General features: G+C 38.4%; 1 protein-coding gene across 1 annotated transcript; it reads left to right on the plus strand.

Moving 5' to 3' along the window:
- Positions 1 to 1,684: 1,684 nt before the first annotated feature.
- Positions 1,685 to 6,997, plus strand: LOC311085593 (C2 calcium-dependent domain-containing protein 4C). The gene is made up of 3 exons (XM_084118122.1): positions 1,685 to 1,807; positions 3,379 to 4,860; positions 4,928 to 6,997. Exon 2 carries the CDS (start codon positions 3,419 to 3,421, stop codon positions 4,667 to 4,669), a length of 1,251 nt encoding a protein of 416 aa, XP_083974248.1. The 5' UTR covers positions 1,685 to 1,807; positions 3,379 to 3,418; the 3' UTR covers positions 4,670 to 4,860; positions 4,928 to 6,997.
- The last annotated feature ends 4,762 nt before the right edge of the window (positions 6,998 to 11,759 follow it).

The raw sequence follows: 11,759 nt of genomic DNA on the forward strand, positions 1-11,759 counted from the left end.
GAGAATGAACCTCATTGGAATAAAAGCCTAAATTCAAATTGTTAATCATACAAAGCGATCGAGTCTCTTCAGAAAATTTGCACTAAACCGCTTGATTCATGTGGATTAGTTTTACAATCTCCATATGAACTTTTTGAAGCATCAAGTAGTTGTGAAGCTGAGAGACAGAAATCTCTCAGATTTCATTAAAAATATCAACATTTTTGTTCCGAAGATGAATGAAAGTCTTACGGGTTTGGAACGACACGAGGGCGAGTAATTAATGACAGAATTTTCATTTTTGGGTGGACTATGGAGGCCTACTGGTAATTTTTGTTTCATTGCAATTATAGTAAGTTTTTTTACTTCAAAAAGCACCAGACAAGTTTCATAAACGTGTTCTATTTGACTCGTTAGTAGCTATATTCTATGTCTTTTGAAGTCATACTATAGCTTTGTGAGAGAAACCGATCTAAATGTAGGCTTTTAACTGCTGAGTCAGTAGGCTAAATGGTCCATCCTCTCTTCCCGATCGAATCATTTTGTCAACCGATTAATCACAAGATGGAAATCGTTACTTTTCTTAATAAGCTAGCCTATTTTCATTAGTAGCCTAAATAAAAACTTAAGTTGTGTTCTGTTTCTCACAAATATCGTATGCCTTCAGATTTTGAATAGCCTAGCCTATAGCACATTGCGTGAACTTTTTTTTTTATTATTATTATTTTAGTTCTTGAGCATTTTTTTAAAAAGCTTTTCGTGAAAGTACATGTACATAAGTCAATGCTTAATCTATTCCTGGAGCCCCACAGCATCACCCCGGGGTTTCTTTCTTTCCCCACGGGTCACTATTCGGAACCTGTTCTATTTCTGCTTCTGTAAAAATCTATTTGTTGCCATAGATATAGCAAGGTCTCCAGGGAAACCAATGATCGCGGCAGAAGATTGGCAAGTGATTTAAATTAAATTAAGTCAAGTGCTTTTGTGCTCCGCTGACTTCACTTTTTCAGAACAGTCAATTTTAGCAGTGACTGAGCAACTAACAAGCGATGATGGAGTATATGCTTATTTTGCACATCCTCTTCTGTGAGAACAGATTTAATCAACTCCAGCCATTACTGTCTGAAGGCTATAGCCTACACACTGTTGCTATTACTAAAGCTATTCAGTTGCGACAGTGTCTAACAAATTAATGATGATTTGAACGATTCTGGTAGGCTAATGAGAACATTTCAGATTCAGAAAAGAACTAATATATTATAGCATAGTTATAAATAATTTTAATTAAAAAACAAATCTAGAATATAAGACAAAATATAAGACAAAATATTGTTTATAATGACTTTAATGACGTTAAGGAAACCGACACATAAAATTATTTATTAAAAAAAAATGTTTTAACGGAAACTGTTCCAAATTCTCCGTTACAGTAAACCCTGAATTGACTTCATTTTTAGGTACTACATCAACATACATATCCTTTTAACAATATTTGAAACCATAATCTTTAAATAAAACAGGCACAGTACTGTGTGTGTTTTTTTTTAAACCCAGCATTTATTTAGCTCTGATTTTTTTCAGTCCTCGGCTTCGGTGAATCGATTCATCTCCAATCGGAAGAGCATCGTTTCCTCTGATTGGTTCGTTCAGGCGCGCGCGCGTCTGCAGTAGGACTATATAAGCGCAACAGGAGCCCTGCGGATCTGCACCTCTCTCACCGCGGGCTGGGGAAACACTGCAGCACACAGACTAATGAACACTCAAGTGCCTGTAAAGGTGAAAACCGTGTGAGGATTCGCAACGGAGAGGAAAATCATTAACAAATCCAGTAAGTAATTTATGCAACAGGTTTAAAAGTTTACTTTTCTTGAACTTCATTGTAATTAAGAATTGCTATTATTTGATAGGCTATATTAGACGATTAATTAGAAACTAGTGATTTGTTTTACAGGATACAAATTATTTCATAGTCTATTGAAACTCTTATCATAAGCTGTTGTCTTTGTCTTGTTTTCCAGTAATTTATAGTTATGCTTAAGTCAAAATATACATTTATGATGCTTTCACTGTCCTTTTAATACAAGTACATTTGAAACTGTTACAACTCTCACCATCTGGTTACTCATTTTGTACTTTTGTAGAGGAAAAGTTGGATGTTGTGGATGTTACATATTTTAAATTAAACAAAAATAATCTGCTGATTGAGATTATGTCATTTTGATTTTCAAGCACCATTTTTTTAATGAGAAATTCTGTAAAGTAATTCTGTTTAATTCTGCTATAAGTGAGTGGCAGTTGTCAGAGAAGGTGAACAATGAATCAGACAAACCATCAGCATGTTCAGTGCAACCTGTTGCTATTCCTGTGCATTCAGTCTCAGTTTTGGATATTTAATAAATAAGAATAATCAACATGATTAAGTCACTTTTGTGTTAATCTTAACAGCTTATCATGTCCAAACGTTGCTGTTATTTGAATGCTACCGATCCTGATCTGAATTCTGACTTGTAATGCTGCCTGAATCATAATCACACCGTGTTCGTTCGTTGACCAGAGGAGAACTGAACTGAGCTGGACAATGACATCACTGTTTTCTGAAGAACTGCTTTATAGATGAACTATGAACTAATTTAATAATTGATGATCTTTTCAACGGATCTGAATCAACATTGAACTGACTGCCGAAATGCATAATTTTCCTGTTATCACTGTAAAGCTTCTTTGAAAGCTTCTGTATTGTATAAGCTATATAAATAAAGGTGACTTTTTTTATCTACCTAAATTAGTTGTTCTCAATTCTTGTCCGAAGTACCCCAGTGCACATTATTTTGGATGCCGCCCTTATCTGACGCACCCAGTAAAGGTCTCTTCAGAGCCTCTCATGAGTTGATGATATTAATCAGGTGTGTGTCATAAGGACAAAATGTCCTGGGTACTTCAGGACCAGGACTGAGAACAATAAAGGGGGAAAAAAAATGTATCTGCATGGTGCCAGAAAAAAAAAATGTCAGGCACTTTTTTTTCTTCGATTTTCTGTCTACAGTCATAGTTTTTCAAATATCATTAGATTTGTTTGATCTTGATATTTCTTTTGTCAGATAATTTGCTTTAAATGCCGTGTCACACAAAGTCTATATACTGTAAATGAACTGTATGAACTCGCATGTTGTTTTATTCAAGTCAAGAAGTCAAGCAGGGGCTTGAACCTCCACCCACCTCACAAAATAAATAAATAATTGCAACCCTCAAAGTCCCCCCTGAAAATTGCTGTATATGTCACCCTACAACTTTACATATGTGGGACGATTGTTCGTGATATAATGGTACATTGTTGTTGTAAGTTATTATTAGCTGTGCGTATCTAAGGCTCCTTGCTGAACGTTTTATTACTTGTTTCAGGCGACGGCGGATCACCCATTGGGTTAAACCCAGAGGGATCATGTGGGTTCTGGAGAAGATCCGGGACTCAGTTGAAACAAATGTGCTCCGGCAAGGAGAGGCAGGTGACAAGGGGAAGGGGCCTGTCTATAGCAATGTCCTCACACCTGATAAGATTCCAGATTTCTTCATCCCTCCAAAGCTGGTAAGCTGCCCACCAGAGGCCGAAGCTTCTGACGTCAAGTCCAAAGAAAGTCTGAGACCCTCAACGTCCGAGCAAACCATCAACAACAAGAAGATCAGTAGCCCTCGTAGCCCACGATTGGTCAGCAAGTTGGCAGGAGACACCAAGAACCTGCTTAGGGCGGCAAACCGCCACATCATTCAGATCGAGAGTGCGGACGACGTTGTAGCAGGTGACACAAACGCCGACCCTCAATCCCAGACTGCCATGTCACTTCCTTACATTCCAAAGACTCAGACTTCTTATGGCTTTGCCACATTGATGGAGAGTCCCCACACCCGGCGAAAAGAATCCTTGTTCCACTGTGACCACACCAGCCCAGTAACGTCACCCAACACTCAACGCAAGACCCAAAGCAAGAGCACCAACGAGGGGAATCACCTCAACCCTCCGGACTTCAACACCTCGCACATAAACCCCTACCGATACTTTAGCGGTGGCGAGAGTGACACTTGCTCTTCGGCAGAGTCCTCCCCATTTAGTTCACCACTGCTATCCCGTTCCGCCTCCCTACTCAAGATCTTCACACATGAGACACAGGCCAAGGTTGCAAAAGGCAAGCGGACATTTGCCAGGCATAGTTCCTTGTCCACAGACGAGTGCAGTTCGGCGGAGCCCAGCCCGAACGTTCCTAGACGGAGCCACTGTTCCTCCTTGCAAGGTGGTGGAGCTCTGGAGCATCTTCAACACAAGGAGCACACCATCAACATGCACAAAGGAGGCACCGTCCGACTTTGTGCAGATTACGACGCGGGTACAGCCCGCCTGCGAATACGCATTATGGCGGCCGAGGACCTGTATGATCCCATGTTTGATATTAAGAGCATCAACTGTTGCGTGTCGCTCTACCTCAATCCAGGCAAGTTGCAGAAGCAAAGGAGCACGATAATCAAGAACAGCCGCAATCCCATCTTCAACGAGGACTTCTTTTTTGATTCGGTGACTTCGGCTCAGGTTAAGAACCTAGCTTTGAAGATCAAGGTTGTGAATAAAGGCACTAGCCTGAAAAGAGACATGCTGTTAGGTGAACGGGAGGTCCCTTTGTGCAAGCTCTTGTCTGGATTTTAGGCCTTCATAATGGGACACTGGGACACTGTCTTCAATAGGGTAAAAGGGGATTTCTGTACTATTTGCTTCGTTGTCTTTCATGTGGCCTAATCCTATGGTTGATATAATATTCACAAATTCAGAAAAAAACTGCTCAAGATCCACATCGGCGTAATTTGGGGGGGGGGGGGGGGGGGGGGGGGGGGGGGGGAGTTCCCGGCACAGTTGTACCTAATACAAAGTAAACAACTCCAGTTGACTATCAAAGAATTAGTTTAGTTTGTTTGTGTTAAATAAGAGGCAATCTGGCACTGGAATGTGTTGTTATTGAAATCCAGACTCTGTTCGTTTCGGTGAAATCGCAAAACAAAACGCACACAAACGTGTCCCTGCTCTTGACATATCACTGATGAACGTCTTGGGTTTTAATGAGAAAAAGGGCAGATTAGAAGCCAGAACTAAAAATTATACCACTAGACCGCTGACACATGAACATCACCTGCAAACTATGTATTTGTTCACTTATTCACGTAAAGACTCTATACGTGATATATTCACTCTAAAGACAAAATATAGGTGTAAGATGAATAGGTGTAATTCATTTCAATAAATTAAACTCAGTGCACTGTTGAAATTGATTTCTGGAAAATATAATGTTATTTTTTGCGCATTTGTTATTGTACATTTCTGATATATAGCCTTGTTTTAACACCCTGACCCCCCACCCAACACACCAGTCCCAACCACTTTTTAAAACCAAGTTACGCCAATGATAGATCAAGGTATTAGCATAGCTTTGAATTTGTTGCCTGTAAATATAAAAGAGTCTTTGACAAGAAACGATGACAAAGTCTTTTTGTATGTTGCCTTCCGTATTTCAGTTGTACTCATTTAGCCAGATTAAAACCAAGTGTTTACCTTTTTGATTGTAAAGACTTTTTTCAACAGAGCTACGCAGTCCTTTGAAGCTACACAATGGCCCTCTGTGCTAATGTTAGCTTTGATCCTGGATGCATCTGCTGTTTAATTTGGAGGACAAATAAACAGACTGAACAATCTTGTGTCACACTGCATGTGTTTGCGTAAACTTGTAAATGTGATGACGTATTCTTGCAACAGTGTGCAGAATGTCATTTGGTGAAACCCAGAAGCCTTACTAAAGAGCGATTTTTGCATGTTTAGATTTGCTCAAATTTGATCATTGTTTGACTAAGTGTCATTATCTGTATCTATTTGTTGGATATCAAATGAAAAATGAGTGTTTTGGCTTGGACTCTTTGTCAAAAGCCTTTTATAAAACATGGTCCATATGAAACACTTTCTTTGAAAGTCTTTCCATGCACACTACTTACCCAGAGGAAAGTACTAAGTGAAATATCAACTAATATTTGTGTTATATAAAGATTTAAATGCCAATCTATGCCACATTCCATCTGTAGTAAAAGAGATATTTTCAACAGCTAAATTTTAGGTGAAATTCATATGGAAAGGAAATGGAGGTATATATGCTGCATGTTTCATTATGCAAATGAGTGATATGATGTGCAATGTGCTTTTTCAACAAACAGAAACCGTATGAATAGAATGAAATATGACATGAGTATGATAATGGATGAATGGATGGATAAGTGGATGGATGGATGCATGGATCTTTTTGGCTTGAGATATTATTTTTCTAGTAAAATCTGGCAAATGGCTAGTACGTTATTGGAAGAAATATTTAGCCTCCTTTGATGTTTCATAATAAATTATATAAATTTAGTAAGCATTTATTCCTTTACTGGCTCCATTTTATAGATGAAGAGCAGAAAAGGCATCTTTGAGGTAATGAGCTGGCTATTGCTCATTAAAATGTTTTTTAAAAAACATCACAAATGGCCCCATTGATACTAACTAATTGCTGGTTGGTTACACAAGCAAAGCAGGGAATGGACAAGAATGTTTCTATATTTATGACCTGTGGATTGTGCGGTAATTATTGGAGTGCATAAAGCATACAAAGCTTTTCATTTATATTCAGGTGTTTCATCAAGTCTTTAATATCCTAAACCACTCGAATGCTGGAGTCTTCCTGTTTTAACAGGTGTATGAAAAAAGTGCCAATCCTATGTACTTGATATGGATGTGAACTGTTCACTTGGCGTTCATTGTGCTTTTTTCATAGTGGATCCCGTCAACTCTGGTGTTTGTAACTTGTGTGCATGGGTAATATTTTCACTGTGGTAATCAATCAATAATATTTTTGTGAGTGTGAGTGTTTGATGGAAATTTCAGTGTTTTTTCTGCACCTCTGCATGGATGTTCAACTGGTGTATTTGTATCTTAGATGGACAAAGTTTGCAAGTCATGAAAGAAATAATAAAAATTAACAAAACATTTGTGGCCATTTTGAATTTTATTTCATTTTGTTTGATCAATGTACTTCAATTTAACCATGTGGTCAAAACTGTCATAAACTCTTAAATATGGTGTCAGAAATATCAACTTATTTTAGAGGAAATATCACAGCAAAATGGGGTTAAACCATAAATTGGGGATAAAGAGGCAAAAACTGATTTTAGGGGAAAAAGTTAAAATATAACCCATTTAAATATCATGGTGATAAATGGGGAAAGGAACATTGTCTTATATTCTGATAATTGTCAGAAAATTGACATCTTTTATGCGACAAGAAACACCTGGTGACATAAGACAAAATGTATTTAATTCTGTTATAATTGTTTTTGTTCATTTCATTATTTTCAACAACACTCATGGAACTTCTAACGCTATTTGCCATTGTGATAGATATGTGCATCTCAGACTTATTCTCTGTCCCCTAAAAAGAATGTGAACTCTGTGCTATGAGAAGGCAAAGTTTAATGCAGTACGTGTCAATGGTCACCAAGGGAAACCTTTCCAAAAGTTTCTGAGGCTTCTAGAAAGGTTTCTGAGCAAACCGAAAGGTTCAAAGGGGGCTGAAAATACCAGACATCTCTTTCTGGTAAACAGATAACAGCAGAGGGGCATCTGTCTTCGCTGTCCGCCTGGCCTCCACCTCATTAGGCCGGAGGAAAAAAGAGGGCGAGAGTAGAGCAGAAAGAAAGACTGAGAGGTAACAGAGCATACCTGTTTTTCCAAATGAGCCATCCATAGTTTCATCCCTCTTTCTCTGAGCCTGTCTCTATGATGGCCATATATAATATGATCCAATTCTGCCTCTTTTCTTCACTAACTTGATATGGAAATCCAGAGGTTCCCACAATATTCACAGAAACCAAAAGTAGCATCTATAAATAGCATTACATACATAGAAATAACACTATACATAACAATGAGAAACTGCCGCCAACCCTTAGCAAACGTTACTAAAAAATACTAATCTTATTCAGAGCTATGACATCACTTTGTATTCAGAGGTATGGCATCACTTTGTAGGCCAAACCGTGGAAAAGAGTTCGAATTTTAGCACCTCCGGTTCCATTGTCCCAAAGTCAATGGTTTTTTTTCAATGGGTTTTTGGTTAAATGGCTGAAATAAGGTCTGTGGTGAACACAAGCTCAAGACACTTTCACGGTTTATTCTCCGACATAAAATACATACATCAGTATTACCCCACTCGCGATATTTTGAAGCTGTAAGCTGAAGTGTAAGTATCATAAACTTTTGTTGATCACAGAGCTTTAACTGGAACTGAAACCGTCGCTATACTTTCATGTCTCTCGTATCACACTATACTCTGGAAATCCAGAGTTCTCGCGAGAGCACAAGGTGAATTTGCTCAGCGAGTTTACTCTGCCGTCGAGTAATGATGCTCATTAAATATGCCCTTGTATCCGAGCTGCACCAATCACATCGGGTTATCTGATATAGGCGGGCTAGATGACGACAGCGCTGTGACGTCGAAGTCATTAGTAAACATTGCAAGATGGCTATGGATGAACACCAGTTGTTTGAAATGGCTTTGGCCGCTACAATGAACGAGTTAGGGCCTGTTCACATATCGCGTCTTTTGCGCGCGCAAGTTCGTTATTTCAAATGTAGACGCGCGGTATGCGCGCTCATAATGGAAGCGACGCGGTCGCGGTGCGACGCGCTCGTTTTTTCCAAGCGCGTCCGCGCCGCATCGAGATAAAAACATCTCAACTTTTCAGAATGCCGCAAGCGCACCGCAGGTCACGTGACAAGAACCAAGCTTAGCAACGACAGACGCCTCCGGAGCGCAACCACCCAAGCGCTTTGGAAAAAGGAGAACGCGGCGCGCCTAGCGTTTTCTGTGCGTTTTTATGCGCGATATGTGAGCGCCGCCTTAGACTTGGCTTTTTATCTAAAAGAGGAACAGAAGAAGGCGCTCAAATTGTTCCTTTGCAAGAAGGGCGTTTTTGCTGTTTTGCCGACCGGATACGGCAAGATCGATCTAATCTACCAGTTAGCTCCGCTGGTAGCTAAGCATATGGGGCTTGTTGTGATTGGTCGTAGTGTTATCCAATTGCATGCAGTGAGATTTTCAAATGCATGCTTGGTGCCGCCCCTCGAGCTGGCCGATTTTCATTAGTCGACGCCAGACCATTAATCTTTCAGATTTAGGTCTGGATTTCCAGGCTAATCACACCGTGGATTTGCGGTGAATCTCAGAATCTCGCCTGAAGTAGCAGGTCATCCGGGCACTTTTCGCCTATACTGTTTTTCAAATATGTATTCGGACATATTTCTCTGTTGGCGTACTGTTTTCACATGCTATACAGTAGGGAAGTATTCGATTTTGGACTTATATTATTGCAGTGTTTCTCTATTTTGTACATTGTAGTGAAATATTTGTACTTTTCAGAATTAGCTTTAAAATACTCTACAGGTAATATTATAAAACCATTTAAACTCAAATCAATATTTCAGTCATTTATTTATTTATTTGGTAAGTAAGTAATCTACCGGATAATGTTCAATCATTATCACTCAATAAAATCATTTCACATTTGGTTATTTTTTGGAATCCAAATAATAACGTTCAGGGAACAAAAAATTGTTAGCTGGGAATGTATTTTGTGAAATAATGAATCAGTTCTGTAAAATTCTTCATTTAGAAACCTGACTGATGTGTACCTTCATTTGTGTGTAGAGTGTTAATCTTGATAAGACGTCCCAGAAGACACGGTTTCATTTGTCACCAGAAATGGCACATTATTCAGGTGCAGACGACAACTACTTCCTCACGATTTGTTGAGATAAAAAGCCCTTCATTCCTTATCAACATGGTCATTTGTTCAAGACTTGTGACATTTGTGTAGGATTACAGCCTTTCTCTAAATCTGACATGACGTTCTTTGAAAATGCCCTCTCACACAGTTCAGAAATTGATTTTTTGTTTTATTATGTTGGAAGCTGGGGGTAATATACTGTCTGTTGCAGCATGAACTCTTTGACATCTGCTGGAATTAGTTTTTCACATGGCTCATAACAGAATGATAAGTGATCTCTCCTGTAGGAATACTTGCTAGTGGGGATGATTTTAGCTTTTGGAAAGCATCCACAAGAAATCTGGAATTTTATATCAGATCATCAAACCTGTGCCATATGTTTTTTCTTCTGTTATCATCGGGTGCAGATGTTCCTGGGGTTTCCATGGGAACGCATGTCACTCTCGATTCTCGAACTTTCCATTGGCCGGTTGGTGCCTGTAGGTGCAATAAACCTGAACAACTGTGAGGAGGATCCCTGGAGTGAGCTTCATTAATCACGCTGGATGAAAAGACAAGATAAGACAATCTAAGATGGTACAGGTCATCTTAAAAGGTCATTGTCAAGAAAGACAATTGGACATATCAGAAATGACCATGTAAATGGTCCATTTGTAATGTGATCCATGGTAAATATTGTGCTCTGGATTGAATTATTAATTTAATATAAAATGTTTTTTGAAATTATACAATAAAAAGGCATAAAAAATTAAATAATCATTAAATCATTTTTGAGTGAAAAAGAAATTGTACGTTTTGATTTTTTACTTCATTGGAATGGTACGGAACTTGGTAAAGGTTTTGGCTCTTGCTATGTGAACAAATACACACACACACACACGAATCATGGAAATGGTCATGGAAATAGTCACACTTACTGTTTGTGATTTGGAAATCGCATTGGGAACGAAAGGGAAGCAAATTTCATCTAGTGGCAAGGTTTGGTACTGCGCCCAAACAAAATCTTACTGAAAGCTCATTTTTTGAGATATCAACCTCAAATTTGGAACAAAACTTGTTTAGATTTAGGGCTTTGATTTTCTCAGTGTTTTAGAAAATATATATCTCATATCAAAATAAAAATAAAAAATAGTAATTTTATGGATTTTTCATAATAATAAACTTAAACTTCTATAATTTTTTTGTTTCACTATTTTAACTTTTTTCCACATGCAACATTTAATACAGTTTTTCTTATTTGTCAAATAAACCACTCTTTCTGTAAAACATTAAACAAGTTCAGGTAGTTAAAACACTATTTGCAAATCTCATGCACTCTTTTTGCAAAACTCTAAACACATTCTCACTCACTAAAACACATTTTTCACTGTGATGCACTAGTGTTTCAAAACGCTAAACACGGGCAGGCAAAAGTTAAACACAACTACAACACAGTTGTCACTGTTTAGACACAATGACTCAAAATTGTTCACCCTTATTTCTAATGGTGTGACCAAACCAACTGTACATAATATAAGTTCAGTTCAGAGTGCCAAAAATGACTCAAAATGTTGCACTGAATGTTGATACCAACAATGGGTGGAAACAATATAAGAGGGAGAGGAGGAAGAGTATGTGTATATACTTAGAGTTTTTTACTGTAATCTTTTTGGCTTTTGCAATTGGGCCACTGTATTTTCACAGCATGCAAGTGCTGAATATACAGACATTTTTGGCAGGTTTCTATACTGTATTCTATACGATACTTTATAATTCATTGATATGCATCAAAGAAAAACTACACAAGCTGTTATGTTGCAGAAAAACGAACAAACTGTTCTGTTGCAGATCTTCCTGCATGATTTGTCGGAGTCTCTTGAACAACCGTCTCTCCCCATTTCATTCCAGCACATGCATAACGGACAGACAGCAGCCCCTTCACTTGCTCCCCGACTCTG

Source organism: Abramis brama, assembly GCF_963993115.1.
Source record: "Abramis brama genome assembly, chromosome: 6".
Lineage (NCBI taxonomy): Eukaryota > Metazoa > Chordata > Actinopteri > Cypriniformes > Leuciscidae > Abramis > Abramis brama.

What these genes read in the sequence shown, in the direction of transcription:
- LOC311085593 (XM_084118122.1), top strand. Translation starts at nt 3,419, where the DNA reads ATGTGGGTTCTGGAGAAGATCCGGGACTCAGTTGAAACAAATGTGCTC.